The sequence below is a fragment of the Ischnura elegans genome, chromosome 1 (genome assembly GCF_921293095.1).
Source record: "Ischnura elegans chromosome 1, ioIscEleg1.1, whole genome shotgun sequence".
Classification (NCBI taxonomy): Eukaryota; Metazoa; Arthropoda; class Insecta; order Odonata; family Coenagrionidae; genus Ischnura; species Ischnura elegans.
Window position 1 is genome coordinate 39,448,727 of NC_060246.1, and position 20,636 is coordinate 39,469,362.

The 20,636-nt window shown below is 35.5% G+C and overlaps 1 protein-coding gene across 1 annotated transcript; it reads left to right on the forward strand.

Moving 5' to 3' along the window:
• On the forward strand, nucleotides 1–19,507 carry LOC124159156 (synaptic vesicle glycoprotein 2A-like). Its single transcript, XM_046534771.1, has 10 exons — nucleotides 1–238; nucleotides 1,710–1,874; nucleotides 3,747–3,909; nucleotides 4,009–4,130; nucleotides 8,910–9,151; nucleotides 11,625–11,794; nucleotides 13,530–13,786; nucleotides 14,742–14,901; nucleotides 17,173–17,300; nucleotides 19,136–19,507. The coding sequence occupies exons 1-10, from the start codon at nucleotides 94–96 to the stop codon at nucleotides 19,192–19,194; spliced, it is 1,611 nt and encodes a 536-aa protein (XP_046390727.1). The 5' UTR covers nucleotides 1–93; the 3' UTR covers nucleotides 19,195–19,507.
• The last annotated feature ends 1,129 nt before the right edge of the window (nucleotides 19,508–20,636 follow it).

Here is a 20,636-nt window from a genome sequence, read left to right on the forward strand (position 1 = left end):
TCCCTGCGCCCGAGCATTCTACTTCGTCCTTCCGAAGCGAAGCACGGGTGCCGTGGAAGTTGTACCCACCAGTGACATCCCTCGCCTCCAACGATGAAGGGCGAAATATCCCTTCCGTCTTCCTTCCTCAAGCTCTCGCCCTCCCTCTTGCTGTCCCACCCGCCACCCTTCGTGCCACCACCGAAACCGAAAGCCCTTCCTCCACCGGCCAGCTTCGAAGAGGCCATCGCTCTCACCGGTACGTATCCTTTTCCGGCGCTCAGAAAGTGATTCACGGACTAAAACAGACCGTATCACACCACTTGAAAGGGGAGCGTGGGTGGACAAGTGGTTTAACCGCACGGCTATCGATCGAAGGGTCCCAGGATCAAACTTGGGTGAGGCCTTCGGACATCCCCCACACAAAAATACACCAACTGTGTGTAATACAACACCGGTGGCTCAGTCCGGATGAGCTCCATCCCCATCAAGAAAAACCAATGTTCGGGTTGAAGCAATGAGTGAGTGACACTAACTGGCAAAAGTTGTAAAAGCGGCGTATCCGTATAGTGCGCCGACGCGGATTTTAAACAGTGGCGTGGTTAATGGGCGGTGGTTTCAGCGTTATATACTCTGCCATAGTCACAAAAGGTGTTCGATCGAGATTTGAACAAATTTAGGTTCCATCGAGGAAATAATCAAATGTCTAATAAAAAATAATTCAATAAGTATTACTTACTCTTTACCTTTTCTACCAATATATACCTTTATTTGTTGTTTCTGTCAGTAAATCGTGGATGTTTATAGTATAAATAATTAATAGAAATAAACAATGATAGTAGAAATTCTATAGTTCATCTACCAATAATTCATCTCAGAAAATTTAATTAACCTAGTGGAAGCTAGAAGATTCTGGCGTTATCCCAATGTGTAATTCTGCTAAGTCTTCCGATTCTTCATCGTCCAGAAAAACGACTTCAACTCAGTGATGATAATAAAAATGACTCCTGACATCCAGAATATGAGATATGCTAACGAGAGAGCCCTTGGTAAACGGAATCAAAGTTATCGTGGAAAAAGCGACATCAATTTTTCAGAACAAAAAATTTGCGAAAACATTTTTGCGTTAAGAGCTGCTAGGCTGGTTAAAATGCACAACACGTGTAGCAAATAGACACCCCAAAATGTTGCGACCAAGTATATAATAGATTAAGTATCACGAATAATTTTCAGGCGGAAAATCTCTTAAAAGACTTCAAAATTCTGAATTCTGGCCCTAATTTTCAAAATATTTTCGGGGAGAGCCTCTGGTTGTTCAAAGTTAAAACCTCAATGACGTTATTGGCCCGGTAAGCCTACAGAAGAACCAGTGGGTTCTAAAATTAGATCTACGGAAGCTTGCATTCAGGGGGAGCATTGAAGCACTGTAAAACTCAAAAGATTTAATTAGCAGAGGTCTTAAAATTTTGAATTACTTTGAATAAAAGGCTGACGACTTAATTCCGTTACGAAGGGATAAAGATATGATCACAATTTTTTTCATAAAAAATTCTAACAGACAAAGAGCCGTAATATAGTAAAACGTGGACGAAAATATTTCCACTGAAAATGGGAACACCATGAAAAATGAAAATGAGATAAATTTGTAGCCCTAGTAAACGGTTACCTATATCAATTAACGAGATGAGTATATATTTGGTGAATTAAAAACATATCTAATCGTTTTCCAGGCCAAGGAACCAAATGTAAGTGGTTGGTCGTCGTAGCAAGCGGTTTCTGCATTCTTTGCGGAATTGTAGAGACTGTGGGGATTTCATACCTATTACCGGCAGCCAGATGTGATTTACGTCTTACTCCCTCGGACAAAACACTTCTAGGAGGAGTGACGACTATTGGTGAGTACTGTGTGATTTGACTGCAATCGATGCCACCACAACGGTCCCGAGGCTTGATGAGACAAATACCCCGAAAACATTTTCGGGGAGTTTTACTTGGAGGGGTTTAGCATTTCAGGGGGTTCATCAGGAGGGATTACATCTAATATTGTATCCTCTAAATCAGGGGTTCCCAAACTTTTTTGTACCACGCCCCCCGCTACACATATCAGCTTTCCATTTTGCAATACCCTATTTCCACGGTGCCGTACATACCAACTCCTACTTGTACAAGTACTTGTACTCGTACAAGTATGTGCCTACTTGATACGGTGAGTAGGTAGATTTTTTGTTCACTGTTGAATGCGGTAACGCAGAACGGAAAGATTCAATAATTGTACGTATGATGAAAATTAAAACAAGTATTACATAATAAACGAATATAATTACTGATACTGCGAGCTCTGCTCTCATCAGCGCGAGGGGCGGCGCGTTGTTTGAAACGTGCAGGGGAACGATATTGAGAAATTTATAACGGAAACTTTTTTATCAATAAATTTTTGAAGATTTCTCCATTTTTTTCGAAACTTGAAAACATAAAAATAAACAACAGCAATTGATAGTGCAATAGGAGTGTGATACTTACCTCGATAGATCATATTCATTGTAAGATAAAAAGATCTTTTTATTTTCAATACATCTGCTTACAAAAATGAAGCATCTTCGAAAATGTATTGATAAAAAAAGTTTTCATAATTAATTTCTCGATATCATTCCCCTGCACGTTTCAAACAACGCGGCGCCCCTTGCGCCAATGAGAAGGGAGGTTGCACTGCGCGTGCGCGAGAAGTATACGGATATCGCATCCCAGATCGGTACACACACCCGTTGTGTCTGACAGTAACTGCTGTGGAGGGGGACGGTTTTGAGAACCTTGAACTCTTGTGTGTTTTGTAGTTTTAAAAACTGCAACCTTCTTTGATAAAGTTCACAACTTCATTGAAACTTTACAAAAACAATTATGAAAACTTAGAAAGACTTTGTTTCAAAGATCTGAGGAAATTATTTTTGTAATTTTTTTATTTATTTCATTTGGGTGTCACGCCCCCCCTGGACTTTCTCCACGCTCCCCCAGGGGGGCGCGCCCCCCAGTTTGGGAACCCCTGCTCTAAATATTTCGGTGGATTAGAACACCTTGATCCCCTTCGATATCTGTAGGGCCTATAAGGATTGATCTGTCATCTTATTTCATGATGAATTGGAAAGTTCAACCCAAAATGAACCGAAACTTCCGGCAAATAAATTCTAGATACGTGTAATCTTTTGCGACAGCTGAATCGATCTAAACGACTTAAAAACCTCAGAAGGACGTCTTATCGTAATGACGGTGGCATTATCCGCAGGAAACTTAGTGAGCGTGATTTGTTGGCTGCCTATGTGCCAGGAAATACATATTAATTTGATGTACGTACATCAAATTCAAACTGAAATTCACCAATATTCGCTGGTTCACTATAGGTAAAAATACGTTTGAAAGCCTGCAAACATTATTTTTTTCGTTTTTATCATTAAATTTATAATATAGGACAGCAAGAACAGCGGAAAAAGACATGTAGGCCCTGGTACATAGGCAACCAACACAGCACTCGTTTCCTGCTGATTATGCCACCATCAATACGATATGTACGTCGTTCTAAAGGTTTTGAATTCTTGTATATTGATCAGGTCTCAGAAAAGTGAAGGAGGCGACGGAGAGGTAAATACAAATTACTGATGAGAATAGATTTCAGGTTGTAACGATAAATGTAGCTTACTTGTCAAGACAAAATATGTAAAGTCATGTGAATTTGTAATAAAGAAATTGAAGGTAATGAATATTTCTAATATTATTAGGAATGATGCTTTCTCTGTGGCCGTGGGGATTATTAGCAGATTCATGGGGAAGGCGTCCTGTGCTGTTGACATGCCTGTCTTTGGATACTATTTTTGGAATACTATCCAGCATGGCTCCTTCACTCACTTTCCTTCTAGTATGCAGGTTTTTCAATGGCCTAAGGTAAGATTTACACTAATCATGCATGTACCAAACAAATGAAATTTCAGCTATCTAAAAATATTTTATAAAATCTCATACCTGTCAACTTTTTTGATATAGTGTAAGTGGCCCATCAGCTGTCTCTTATGCTTTCCTAAGTGAATACCATGGAGAGGCTGCAAGACCAAGAGCATTGGTTGTGAGTGGTCTATTTGTGGCCTCAGCAGTAATTGGAATGCCAGGTAAACAAATTTCAAATCTTCAAATTGAGTGCATAAAATTTTAATGAGAAAATCATTTTTCCCTAGACGGTTCCTACAGAAGACAATTACTTTTTTGATTGAGACAGTCCAAATGACATATTTACAATAATAATATATTCCCTTTATTACAATATGTATGTAAAATTGGTATGATTAAATAAAAAAATTGATGATATGTACTGTTTGAAATGAAAAGTGATGATATTAGATAATATCGAGGCAATTTAAAACAAAAAAATCACCCAGAATTCACTTACCGTATTTACTCGCGTAAGCTGCGCCCTCGTGTATCCTGTGCACCCCTATTTTTGGGCAGGCTTGTGAGGAAGAAAAAACTTCCTAACGCTTTTTGGGTACTGTCTAATATAGGAACTTGTGATTCGTTGCTAAATTGATAAATTTCCCTTTCCATCATCACAGATGATAGGCCTTTATACATTACATTTTACTTTTCCATACGGCACAATTAAGTCTATACATATAATGTTATTATACTGCATCAAATTCAACAATAATTTATGTATCTGAAATCTACTTCAACATGAAAGCCCTCCGACATATTATATATTCTGATTAGATTGAATTTAGCATCACAAACATGGGATAATTGCATAGCAAATATTTTGATCATAACTTGCTGGAATGCCAGGCAAAGGCATTCAAGAAAGGAAAATCATGATCAAAGCAACAAAAAAATCTATTCAGACCTATTTTTTTATTATCAGGAGGGCCAGCAGTGAATAACAATCCAGATATCTTCATTTTTCTAACTGATCTCAGCAATCTATTGATATTAGAAACATAAATTTTAACATACATATTAGATTATTCCTAATTTAAAAAATACCATGCTTGAGCTCAGAAAAATTACGAGAATACATATCCGAGCTAAATTTTACAGTAACGGAGCCAATTATTGTGCATAACTTAACTTTTAAAAATTCACCTGCCTAAGTACCCTTTTTCCAGGGCATCTTTACTCAAATGATCACTATTGCTCCAGTTAATGTCCCTAGCATTACAACCCAGATAACACGGCATTTGTATTACATCAATAATACACAAAAAATACGTGACCAAATACATATGTATAAGATGGAATACGATCGTATTACATTGGTATATTTCACGTAGAAGTGGTTCAAAAGTCCCTATGGATGTATGTATTCGTGTGTATTACAAATTGGAAATCTGAATACCCATACATGAATTATACATATGTATACAATAGAATACAATCGTATTACGTCTGTATATTTCACGTAAAAGTGGCTCAAAAGTCCCTCAGGATGTATGTATACATGCGTATTACAAATTGGAAATCTGAATATCCTTACATGTAATATACATGTGTATCTGCAGGCCCTCGTACACGAATTATACATATTGATTTTCTGACCCACATCCGCTTAATATCAATATGGATCAAACGGATGAATAAATATAAGGAAACCAGAACATACAGATAATAAAACATTTATTCAAAGAGAAAAATAAAATAATACACACAAATAACAAGTGTGGCCATGAATATTGCTAACAAGCATTAAGGGCCAGCAAACAGTAGGTGAAACTTAGTTTAAAAAAATTGCACAAAGATAAATCAAGTACAAACAATGGTTTGAGTTGGAAAGTAGAAAAAAATATTAGCACGGAACAAGCGTTGTAACCCATTGCACAAGAAGAAACCTGAATTCAGGAAACCAACTCTGCACAATTAGCCACTTTCTGAAACGAGAAAAGAAGAAGTCAAGTCATGCAAAAATATATCTTTTTGTAAGATCTGAATAGGAGCTCAAGGCCTTTCAATTTTATTTTTTTTCAATTCATATAGGCAGTCAGTATTCTGTGAAGTCTGTAATTTTACTACTAATTCTGTATTCTGAAAGCAAATGAAAGTTTGGCTTCTCTGCTAGATTCCAGACATAAGTTTTAAATTTTTTCATTTACCAATTATGTCGAGGTCCCAGCTAGCACAGATTTGACCTTGTCCTTTGAGAAATCATATATTTTGGGGATATGCTTTCATTTTACAAAATTAATAGCCTTTCTCTTAATAAGAATGAGAAATATGAGAAAAGATCATATGACTACTTTTAAATATAAATTAACTAGGAAAAAGTGAATCCATGCGTATGCTTATTTATTACATGATACTAATATATATTAGTACCATGATTTAGTAGCGGTTGACTCACACAGAAAAAATATAAACTTGTGATATCAAATTTTCAAACAAATAAATTTCATACATAACCGATAATTTCAGGCTTAACTTTAAGAAACCTCTCCATTATGGTAAAAAAAAAAATTCCCTCAAAGCTTACCTCGGTATTAACAATTCCACCTGGTCTTCTGGCTTTGCTTCGTCGTCTTTTCCGTAATCCATTCTCCTCTTGTCCAGGCCAAGCTATTTACATCGTCGCCTGCTGGGTATGCGCGAAAGAGCATGAAAAGAAAATTATAATTAATTAATTTGGCCCGTACGCACCTTTTTCTTACATATAATGACAAACTTTCGCATGAAAATTACGTATTTATCTTGTGTTAATAATAATGACGAAATGCACCTTGATTGACTGCATTTCAAGATGAAAGAAATATTACATTTTGCTTTAAGGGAACCGATATTACACGACCAATACTTCTTGTTCGTTAAATAATTAGAAGTAGAGGGAAAAACCGCTCGGAACCTCGAGGAATCTATTAGTGACAAGGCTACGCTGATAAGTCTACGGTCAAAGATATGTTATGACTAAAGGATAGGATAACTAGGAATGCAAGAACTACAATACAGTAGGTTGTGGTAATAAACAGCGATAAAACAACTTACACGTGAACGAAAACATTCCTTTAAACAATTTTTTCTGCTCTTAATTAAGAGAAGAAAAAATGTAACTTCAGCCGCGAAGCACGGAATTACTATATACGACGCATAATCTATTAATTTATACGTACATGATTGACATTACTATGTTTTACCATATAACTTCAATGGACACTAGTCTCCTCGATACATAACTCAACAAAAAAGGAAAACAATAGCCAAACATAAACAAAATAATTACCTCTATTGGCGCAATGTGTTGACCACATTGCGCCAATAGTTGTATCCAAATATACTCAAATAACATAATTAATGTAGTCTATGTAGGCGTACAATACAATAAAAGATAAATCATACCTTACCTTAATAATCCAGTGACAGGAAACTGCTGGAGCTGGCTTGCACGAATCGCAATAACGTGTGGGAGTGAAGCACATTTCCAGCAAAACATAGCTTCGGGTTGAGCACACCATCCACACGCACCGGTTATCGAGGATTAAAACACTAAGTCAATTCTTCCAATAAGTATAATAATACAAACAAATATAAAATTAACTACATATCAGTAGCTAGTTAATAACGGATTTCCTTTTGTTTATTAGCGTAGATGCCGGAGTTCCTCCTGCAGCACGTTCTCGTAGTCTCGAACGAAATGCCGAGGTTTACTGTCAACGAGATTATAACTGTATGACTGTAGCCACCGCATCACTCCCACTCACTTCCCTAGCGACAGTGAGCCGCGGAATTGAGAATTTAATTTTTTGTCTAAACAGTTACATTAAAATATTGTTTAAAAAATCAAACTTCGCTTTTACTTTTGATCTGTGCAAGTGCTATGTTTTGTATTTTTCATGTATTGTGAACCATTTTTCCATGTGTATATTCCGCGGATAGAAACTGAATTTTACATATGTAATACGTCTGTATTTCGCGTGCATTTACAAATTAACATAAATAGCCGCCATATTTACTACCCTTGCTCACATCGACCAGTATATGATTTATTTTTAAGTTTTCTGGGTATAAATTCGAATGGATGAATGATCATTAAAATAGGGAAATCTGGCGTTTGCTGTGAACATATTATTTCTGGAAAAAATGTTTATGAACATTTCGCAAGACGCCACGAAAATCTACCTCCCAAGTATTACAGGAAATATACATAATGTATGTTTTGTGTATTTTTGACCACATTTACATATGTATTTCCTCTATATTCATACATATGTAAAAGTGGTACGTGTTACACTATAAATACATTTGTATTTTTGTGTATTTTTGACCACATTTACATAAGTATCCAAATTTCAAAAATACACAAAAAATACAAATGTATTTATCGTGTAACAAGTGCCACTTTTACATATGTATGAATACAAAGGAAATACATTCAATGATACATATGTACTACAGATGTAATACATAACAAAAATATATATGTATGTGACCCATGAAAATACAATATATATACATATGTATATCCAAATGTGTGTTGTTGGGGAACTGGCTTTCTCAGCAAGAGCAATGAAAGAAACAGTATCTCAAAAATCACCCATATATTAGCAGATGCCAATTTCATCAGAATTTCTCCCTTCAAAAAACTTTTTGCTTCAACATCTCTGGTGATCAGTTTTTGGAATTCAAATGAGTTATTTGGGAGATTTCCATTTTTAAGAGACCTCTTAATGATGGAAACTTTTCAAATATCCAAAAAAATATCTCAAAATCACTCACTGCTAAAGTCCATGCACTTTTCACGAGATATCTGCATCAATGCGACACTTTTTATCTACAAGTGAAAAAATGTATGTCAATGAATTACACACATTCATGGGCAAGGCAATGGGCAGGAATTCAATTCCACAGCAATGCTCACTGACGTGCCCCTTTTCTCAGAAAAACTCCTCAGCAGTAATGTTAAACGTCAACAGCCACTGCCTGGATCATTCTAACTCAGGAGATCAACTTCATCCTGCCATGGGGTATCAATTTATCATCCTGGAGGATTTACCTGATGATGATGGCACTTCCAAGTCTGATTTCAGCACTGCTCATATCATCACTGGATGAATCACCAAGATTCCAAATGTCAAAGGGAAGAGAAGAAGAAGCTCTGAAGACTCTCGCTTCAATGTTTTCAGACAACACAGGGATTCCCAAAGCTGAATACCCAGTAAGAATAGACCTAAAAAGATGTCAAATAAATTATTTTTTTAAAGAGCTGTTACTTTTGAAAAACACTGATAATAATACAAATACACATACATTGTGAAGGGCTATTAAATAATCAGAATTCAATGATGGCAGCATTAAATCTAGTTTTCTATGATTGATTTATAATAACATCAATAATTCCCATTGCTATTTACTTCTATGCTCTTTTCTGATTCATCAATACTCGATAACAAGCAATAATATAACTTTGAAATTAAAGATAACTTCCTCAGTTTTCTCTAGTATTTAGCAATTGGAGTAGACTGAGACCAAAATATTTAATCTTAAGCTTACTTGGCATATGGATTAAACTTATCCTAACTGTAATTATTAAAAGAGAAAATGGCTATACACCATCATTTGCAAAAGTCGTGCAACAAATCAAGCAGCACCACTTTCACTCCATAGTCGATACATTGAAAGGAATGAATTGATAGATAATTATCTTTATATGTACGTTCATGTTTTTGGTCAGCACCAGAACGACTAACAGCAAATGGATCATCATGACATAGGGGTGAGCCGTGATGATTGCCAAAAAGAAATCACAACCCCTTATCATAGCTAACAGAATTTGTCTTCATAATTCAGGCTCATGAAGCTAGATGTAACTTAAAATTAGACATTTAAGACAATAACATCTTTAAGCGTAATAAAGAAATATATTCTGAAGGTTGGAAGACAAGAATGGGCTTCATTCCATTTTATAAAGGTCACAAACCCTATTCTCTTCCTCCTATCGTAATTGAAACTCCTCCTAAATTTCCATTCAGTCTTTTTAGAACATTTTCTCATATACAGGAAAAAAGGTGCCGTTGTACTTGGTTTGCCCGTACATATATTTTATATATTCAATTAATTTACAAGTCAATTTACAGAACACCATGCAATATAACATGATTTCGACGGCTAGGTTCAGTATGGAGTACCGTTTTCAAAAACACACGATGATGCCCTGTCTTGAATTCTTGACCTTGTCTGGGGCTTTGTTTGATAAGACACCATGAATTTTTTTGCAATTTCACGATTTTTGGAAAATAGCTTCAATAATGTTGATTGTGATATAGGTATAAGTTTGCAGAAGAGGTCTCAAGACTTCATCTTGACTCAAGGCCACCTAAGGATGCTCAAGGTCGAAATATACATTTAGACAATGCATATTTTTTTACTACGTTTAGATATAAATATTTCTGCTGTAAACATTCTATTAATTTAATGGCATTGTGAAAAACTGATTCCTTTGAAATAATTGCCATTGAAAAATATTATTTCTAATTTTCTTTACTATCTGAAGTACATACTGATTATATTGTAAAAAAAAGATTTATTTTCCTTGGCTATTCACTTCTTTTGGTTAATTTTAGCATTATACCAATCACAGCATAATAACCTAATTGCAGTTTGATATACTACTCGCAGTTTAATACACTAATCGCAGTAAAAAACTAATCTATTCAAGAGAAAATGCCTAGTATGTCACTCACTGCAGTGAGTACTAATCTATTTTTTTTATTTCTGAGCCACTGTTTTCAAAGAAAATATTTTGCGTGGAATACATCCACTTCTGTAGCTCTTAACACAGCTTTGAGTGCATTTGTGGTCAGCTGCTAGAATAGATAAATAAAAGTTTACCATGTTCACAGTGAGAAAGTCATGATTTCCAGCTCTCGGAAAAAGGTCATTCTAAAAGAACTATGTATCTAATTTTTTTTTAATACCTCAGAGGGTGCAACCTTCTCACTTCCCTCTGGAATAAAATGCTGAAATTTAATTGGGGTAAGATCAAGAATATTAATTCTAATAAAATGGTAGCAATCAAATCTTGAGACTGAAAAGGCTGACAGAATATCTCACCCACCTTAACATTTGTTCTCACTATCATGAACCATGAAGACTCTGGTTGGATTTACCAATTTACATATCCTATTTTCATAGGGTGGCAAGGCACAAAGGGAATCGCATGAAAGTGTCACCACTCGATTTGCTGCATGACTTTTGCAGTTGATATTATAGTAGAACCTAAGTACATTATTAGTCATTCAATTGAGTGTGGATTATCCACCAAGAAAACCTAGTCAATCCCCCAAAAAACCTTCCCTTTTCTCTTTTCTACCCTCTTCATTCACCCTTTCCTACCCATCCCCTCCACAAAATAAGGAGCATGTAGGTAGGTATTTCCATGAAAAGTGCACTAGGAGAATTACAAGGACAAATGCAGAGCAAATTATCATGAATGGAGCATTAGTCTTTCCATTGTCCATTATGGCTTTCTTCTCCATTCAGACCTATAATCAAAGCCCTACTATACCTTAAAGCCTACCTAATTACTCATTGGAACCACAAACAGCATTCAGTTTTTTCCAGAATTATTTATTAGGAACTTTCATTATCATTTTCAATTTTGCCCATACATAAAAATTCTTTATCAACAGGTGAAGTGTTTACAACTAGGAATCTCCAATCATCAACAACCAAGATCAAAAAAGGGAGGTCCTTTATCAGCTTTACACAATCTGTGGATAAAAATTAGTCCACTATTCCGGCCACCTCACATACTACCACTTGCACTCTGTTGTTCACTTCAAGCAGGAGCCTTCCTTTGGTAAGAACTTGTTGCTCTGTAAGCTGCACCATTATTTTTGATGAGAATAATTTGAGGCACATGCCATTGCCTCCTGTTACTATGATAACCTGACAGACATTGGCACTGATATTGGACTCATTTATGTCTGTGCAGCAACTATATAAGTCTTAATTACAGTGGAATGACCAAAATATTTGAACCTAAATCAAGTCAGCAGCAATTTAAATTCCAATTCAATCACATATTTTTGTGCCTTCCCCATCAATCATTCAGGTCTCCCTTTCTTACAAAAACAAATCCTGCAAAAATCAATAAGATTTTGGTCACGGGTGAAGAGGAAGTGAATACTTAAAACTCAAGCCCACAGACTGCCTGATAATGTATGTCCTACATACCCACTAAGTAAATTGTGAGAGTTCCAATGAAGTATTAAAAAATACAGGATAAGATGGAAAAATGTCATCCTATATTAACTCATTAATAACAATTAGTATTAAAGATTTTTATTCAGAAAAACTCAGTGGCCATCATCTGACTTAAGAATCTAAGAACTATGGTCTCATGGATATTACATATATCAGAGTAAAGCATTAATATCGTTAAGTAGGTACTATGTTTTTCTTGACACTAATTTGATAATTAAAAAAAGCAGGTTTACATTTCAATCATACGTTGAAAAAATAAGTGCCACTAAGCACTTAGATTTTTTATCCTCAAAGAAGATCGTTGAAAGTTACTTTTTTTTCATATTCTACAACAGTTATTTAGTTCAAATATAAAAGGAAATATAACGGTGCACTTTCCTGTTGAAGAAATGGAAACATTCAAAGGAAACTGGCATATAAACACATTCAGCATGGAGCGCGTCAATTGACGTGGTCCCGTCGAAGCCGAGATACAGAGCACGTCATTTAACATGCTCTGTTGGTTGGGCCGGGAGCCCTTTCTCCACCTCCGCACATGAGTAATATCCACTTCTGATTCTTCCGATCATGTGCATGGCCTTCAGCAAGCTTCCCTCTTGCGACCCGTGTGTGCCATTTGTAAATAACAGTATTTGAACAGAAGTTATGGCGTGAAAACATCTCTCTTTTTTTCTTTCTTATTTTATCGGCCGATTCTGACAACTTCCATGAAAATCGGGCCCACATTGAATGTGTTAAAAGACAAGCAACTCACTCCTGAGATGCTAAATATAACATGCATGATGGGCATTCAACATAGAAAATTAAAGTCACAGTTTTTCAATTGAGTAATTCAATGCCAATGAACACTGGTATCAATAATGCATTTGCTCAAGGTACACATGTTCACTGGGCAATATCATTTTAATATAATAAAAACAAACAAAAATGTTGCCAGAAAGACTTCTTTTGATATCAACTTCCCTTGCAGCTTACGAGAGTAGTATATTTTCAGTTATAAGTACATGGATTAGCCTAACAATAGGTATCTAATGGGAAAAACTTTCACCATTTAATTTGCGTGATACATAATCCATTAATGACTGTAATTATACCATGAAGAGAGTTAGGGAAAAAGTTATTCAAGACCCTGGTACATATTACGACGCACAATCTTTCTTAGGCTGATTTATTATAAGTACTTTTTGGAATGTATTTTATACAATGTTAATCATTATTGACACAAATTATTTAAAACAATAGAAGATACTGTAGGAGAAGTGTATTTCACTTGTTATGAGAGAAGAAATAACCAATCCCATGTTTCTAATTATAAACATTCTTTTCAGTGCCAATGGATTACTTATGTGGCTACCTGATATTTTTGGCCGCATTGCAGCCTCGGATATAAACTCTGGTCCTCTATGTGATGCACTCTCATTAGCATCCCTTTCCACTGTGATCTTGCCAATGGATGGGGATGTCTGTCAAGCAACTGTGGACACATCTGCCTTTTCCAATGTTCTTGTAATTGGTGGAACTGTTGGATTAGCTTATACACTCACCTCGCTACTGTCTGGTTACCTCAACAAGAGGATATTTTTTGGTGAGTAATTTGTGATTTATTCAAGACTTTCACAACTATCAATAGAAAAGTGCAGAAACTTTATCAGGTATTTCCATTCAAATAACCCTCAAATCCTAATTTGCAGCAATTCTCAGAGAAATCTTTTTATCAGGAAAATGATTGGTATTGATGTTCAGAAGAGGTGACAGGTCATTTGCCCTGCAACAGGAGAATAGGCATAGAAGGGACAAGAGAAACCTGACATAGACAATAGCCAACTCCAACCTTAAAGGCACCATGGGGATCAAATTTATGTCCCACTTAATAGATTGAGAGCTGTATTTTATATACCTTCTACAAAGTACTCAAGTAGCAAGGCATCTCACATGAATTGTGTTTTACTCCTTTGGAAATTGTGAACAATAACTAAGTAAAGGTAACACTCGGGCTTTTGATTTGACTATAATATGATACATGACAGGACTCCTCAAGCACATTTTTAGCACCAAAATTGAGCATCTTTTCACATTGATCCTAAAAAGAAGTCAAAAGACACAGTCAATATACTTCATATGTAGTGAATTTGACTAAAAACTGCTACCTTGTGGCTTTTCATGAAGAAAGTCTTGTGAGAGTTAGAAATTCAAATAGCAAGCTCACTATGAAATTGAAAAAAATAACTGCTGCTTTACTGAGACATAAATAGGGAGGAAAAAGAAGCCCTTGAGACACTTATGAGCCTAGCCATAAAAAATAGCCTGTACCTCAAAAATACCTATGAGCACCTTGAAAGAAGATGGCTTGGTGGGGTAACTGATAGCATACCTAACTGGTAAACAGGATATAAGGGTTATAATTCCGGCCAAGCCAAATATTTTTTCAGGGCAAATTTCATCCTTGGTGTAAATGATTTTAAAATAGTTTGTACATATGCAGTAATCTCTGAGGTGATGACTGATTTCAATGATAATAGAATAATGAATTATATTCACAGGGGTTTTAATGCTGGTAGGATCAGCCATTGGTTTTGGTGTGGCACCTTCCAGCCCTCCATCGTTAACTCTTGCCCTGACATCTGTTTTCCACGCATGTGCTGGAGTTTCCATCACACTCCTTGGCGGACTCATTTCAGATATTTTTCCAACACAGCTAAGGTATTTGAATGACTAATTTTGTACACAGCATACCCATAAATTCCCTAATATTTTAAACTATTTTTTGCTAAATAAATTTCAGAGAAATTACCAATAGGGAATAAGTAACATACTGAAAAATCTGCTTTGATGAAAATCATAAAACCAAGAATGAATTGTAATAAATACTATTGTACAAAATTTATATGTTCAATGTACCGTCCATGCAACTGCATGTATATTACCTAACAATAGTAGATATTTTCTGATATTGCATACAATATTTCAAAATCCTCAGCTCATACTACTCAACTTGCTACAGAACAGACACATAGCACCACAATAAAATTCAATGCATTTATCAATTAATACTAGCCAAGCTAATCATTGAAAATGAATTGGATTGAATATTTTATAGTAAATGTGAAATAAAAAACTAGATTTTATAGGAAAATATATTATACAAGGCTTGTTAAAAGTACCGCATGAAAATTAATTAATTACAGCCAAGCATCATAAAATTTAAGTTTATAACATAAAGCAGAGACTTGCAACCTGGCCATTTAAATCATCAGATTTAAATTTCTCCTTATGTTTGTGTATGTATTTTCAAAGTGCATCATCGATACTTGTAGCACAAAAATCTATGAAAAAAATATGCTGTGCTTGAAAGATTCATTATGCTTGGATTCACTGACTAAAATAGCAACCATATCTCACGTTGTTTTTAACAATCGTACATCATAATGCTTCCTTAAAAAATCTAGAGGTCTTGAATAACTGTAGATACAAATAAATCCTTATTTCTACTCTTTGCCATAAATAAGAGGGTGAATTATCAGAAGAAGGCTCAGTTTGAAGAATGGGGTAAAGCCTGCATGTAAGAGAACAGGCAAATCCCGAATAAAAATAGAAATACATAATACAGATAAATCTTGTGATAATACATAATGTTGTGATACATAATGAAATTGACCACTGCAAAGCATTGAATATAATCTTATTAGTCTACATAATGACAACCACTACCTACAGTTTATGCTTGGGGAAGGAAGCTAGGCTGCTGATATTTTGCAACTGATTATGCTGACAAAAATGGCAAATAAGCTATTGAGTTTGACTTTCCTTCAAACTGAGTTAGACAGTATATTTTGCAGTCTTCATGTTGATTATACAGCGACAAGTACATATTTGATTAATTTTAATGGCAGCAAGTATAGTAAGTAGAATAGCCCATACAAAGGCAGTATTCCACAAAGAGAGGGGCCTTCTTGCAGATGAAAATATAAGCTGCAAGTTATGAGGCCATTCACTAAGACTTAAATTAGGAGCATGCTTTTTTATGGCAGTGAGTTAGTGGACAATGACAGTAGCTGAGAAATCAAGGTTTTTGGAAGCTTTTCAAAGGTGGTGATATATGTAGACCAATGACAAAGATTAAATGGATAGATCATGTGGGCAGGGAAGAAGTTTTAAGAAGAGTAGGAGAGAAGTCTTTTAAAAACCTTGGGTAGGAGATGGGATAGTTTCATTGACCACATAATGAGAAAAAATGGAATAACGAAAGTCATCTCTGAAGGACTGGTGAAAGGGAAGAACAGCAGAGGTAGACCACAAATGAAATGCATATAGCAGGTGATGAATGATGTAAAGGAGAAGAATTAGGTATGTAGGTGCTAAAAGATTACTCGATAGGAGAATTGATTGTAAAGCCATGTGAAACCAATCTCAAGGCCTGGTTACACGATACATTAACACGTACGGGTTAGTGTCTAAATGTATGAACGCGTGAATGAACACGAAAATGTACCGTGTAACCACCCAACTTGTGCGAACGGAAAATAGAACCTGTTCTAATTTGGTTCATGCATTCGTACATGTTCCGTTCCGGTCCACCAAAATCATTCACGCAAACGTACATTAACTTGTGCGTGTTAATGTACCGTGTAACCAGGCCTTCAGAATTGATGACTGTTGATGATCATGATGAAGGGAGAATGCTTAATTCCTTCTGGTCACCTCAGCTAATTATTGTCCTGGTAAGGGTCCTGTTTGACTTCATCATCCCGTCAGGCCCTGCGAGGCCTAAAAGTTGTTCAGTTCCAAAAAAGATGACCCCATAGGCTTAAATGCCTGCCAGGTTGCAGGTCTATAGTATACCGAACATTAATCGTGATTTGAAATAATATTTAATCTCATTGTTTCATCGGATTCATAAAATGCATATGTAAAGATAAAATTCCAATCAGTATGCTTAATCAGTACACTTTGTGTGAACCTATTTTTCCTTAGAGCTGCAGCCCTTAGTATATCGCTGACATTTGGAAGATTTGGCATGGTTGGTGGATCTACTGTCATTGGAACTCTGTTAGAGATCAACTGTGAGTCCGCATTTCACTTGGTAGCAGCAGTGGCATTAAGTAAGTGTTTATAATCATTTAATCATTCATAAAAGCTACAATTTAGTCAAAAGAGAGATCTTAATTTTACAGGGGAGTGAAATGCTTAAACCTACAGGCGATCCAATGTGGTAATCACATGAAGGAAAAGAGCACAAATAAGCAAAAAATTATAAAAAAAACTGCCTCTAGCGGATATAATGCGAGAAGGAAGTTACCAATAAACCCAGAAGTGGCACGATATATTTTTAAACTAGGTGTTCTCTAAAGTCATCCATCCAAAGTGCTCCCACAACCAAGTTAGACTCCAACCACAGACATCTGAACATACTTTGTGCATGCTCAGAAATTATGGAAGCGGCTCCATAGCTTCCCATCTATTACATTACTCATATTCTATTGCCTCTGCCCACTAGTGGTTATTTTTCCATTTGTGTTGATGCAGGACAGATGAAGAATATCAGCCTTACTAATTATACTAAATTGGGCACGTTTTGCATGGCAAAATAGGTTGCATGAGTTAATATATTAATGATCTCTAAATGGTAAACTAATCCCATTCCTGGTATTCATACACTTGTGGGGTTAAAAATAATCAGGCCATCTTCTGTTTCCAGCCAAACATTTGAATTCCTACACACAAAAAATAAATAGAGGGTGATATTTCTCACTTCCCTCCCTGTACAAACCACTATTATTTATGAGAAATATCAAAATCAATGGGGTTATTCAATCAGACCCAAAATCAAAATTTGTCAAAAGAATTTGATAGATGAAGATAAGACAAAAAAATCTTTGACATTCTGCCATTCTCTTATAATTTTAGAATTAAAAAATGCAACTCACTTACTTCATGCATGAGTAGGTGACATCATTAGAATTCTGGTTCATTTTCTCACTTAGAATGAGCTTTTCTCAGTGAGAAAGAATTTCTCACAAGAGTATAAATAGCTAAGAAATTAAAAAAAAACATATGAAGCACATACAAGACGCTGCGGAATAGCTGAGAAGCAGCAATGCACTCAGGAACATCAATAGTATTGGCATCTCAGCACACTTGGCTTTGTTTTGTGACATCATCATAAAATTATCAGCAAAAGAGTTAATGCCTTCAACATTTCACCAAATATAGTTCGAGAGGTGGTAGATGGATTGAAAAATGGACAAATCCCATTCTCTATATTTTCCAAAATCCATCACGATTGACAGTGAGAAAATATGGAAAGTTGGTGAAAGATCCTATTATAAATTAACCAAATTTCAATGTGAGGAGAGCTGGTGGCTCTGAATGAACGAAATTAGGTTTGATCCAGAAATTCCATTGTTTAGGGAGGATACGTAAATTTTGCACTGCAAAGTCTAACAAGCCGAAATATTTAATTCATACTTTTAAGTCTATAAAAAGTGTTAACTCAAGATTTTTTATCTGCATATAGGCCATTGCAAATAGATCAAGAGGTGAGATTATGATTTATGGCCATGGGGGAAAAGTCTACTGGAACAAAACTCCATGCAAAATCAACTTGAATACGTATTGGCTTGCCTTTGCTCATTCCAATTCCGTGTTCTAACATAACATAAAGACACAAAATGGGAGACTTGCTTTCCCCAGATCGCAACAACCTTAGGCCCTCCTCAGCATTACAAAGATATTTGGATGAGACTTATTATTTGCTGATTAAGAAGTATGTAGTAATTAAAAATTCACCTTCAGATCTAACAGATATATAGTATACAACTTATAAATTTCAGGGATATCGTACTTACAAAATGTGAGAACCATGGTTCAGCAGAATTAAAATATTAAAATAGTTTTACACATGTGACAATAATTAATAATGTAATTTACTTTGCAGCGGATGCTTTACTGAGTCTACTGTTACCAAAAAAACAAAACACAAGCTCAGCGGCATGAAAAATCCATAATAGATGTTCTATGATGGATGAATCAACGGGGATCAAAGGGCACTTGAAGATTAAGTGAGCATGCGAGTTATGAATGAATTCAGCTCATCAATGCTCTCAACTACTACATGACAATACCACTGATTAAATGCCCTGTGTGAGGTGATGACAAAAGAAAATATGAGTTTCTTCTTTATTAATCTTATTTTTATCAACTAATTCATTTAACACATGAGCTAAATTGATCATTATGCTATTATATTCCACACATATTGGGAAATTGTAAAAAATTTAAAAGACACATTAAATCATTGTAAACTCTTGTTTCCTGTTGTTTATAAATTTTCTGCTTTTATACCTAGCTTAAAATATATTTTTGGAGTCAACAGTATTGCCTTGAATGTAGTGAAATTAAAATTTCAACTACTATATTAAGCAGAAATTCCTCAGCTGATAAATCATTTGTCTTCATCTAAAATCCCTCGAATTACAAATTTGAGGCATCTTCTTGCACAGTAGATTTTTGGAGGCTTTACAGGACAAGGTGGTATATGCTGCGGCACACACAATGCAGCTATAGAAGGACAGTCATTCACATAAAAACCATAGTGCTTAGGCTAACGTTAAACTTAGAATACTAGGAACACAAGGTAGATATGTGGAGTAACTATGGACTAGCTAGTGGTAGCTGGGTCAGCTTGACCGCAGGGTTTGAACTATGGTATAGTATTTTCCAGATTACAAATTTAGCTACCCAGGCATCTTATTCTTACTTTGTGGATACCATGGAGTATTTTTCCCTAGATGATATCAGTTTTCCAGAGTAATTTCATTAATCATAACCCTAGAGGTGGTTCATTTTAGTCAATAATAAGTGCATCCATATTGCACAAGAATACATAGTAGCACACCTTGGAAATACCTATATGTACCATAAAGACTCACTTTTCGTCCTATGACCACATTTAACCCCTCATGCATGACTTTAAATGCCCATGGTCCTTCTCTCAGCGTGTGCAACCCACTGTCTTCGTCCTCTGAATGCCTTGCCTCAAGCATGTGCGACACACCATAGGCGTCTGAATGTTTCATTAGGTATTCCTATCTCTTAAGCTTTCATATATCGATAGCTAAGTTCTAAAAACACATATCTCAAAAATAGAAAATTTTAAGGATCCAAAAAACGATTAATTTTTTTTTACTTGCACACTGAAATTAAAAACCAAAAGTTCATAATACTGAAAAAGAAGCATTTATTTCCAAACAAAGAGTTGTTATTTGCTTGTTTTTTTATTTTTTTAAATGTTGTTACACTTTGTTTAAGATACCTGTCTCAAAGCGGCCAAATTTGAGATACGTGTAGTTAGAACTTAGCCACCTATATGTACTTTTGGTGAGTATATATGTGAGACATATCTGCCTGCTTTCGTTCTGTGCCTCTTAATTGCCTTT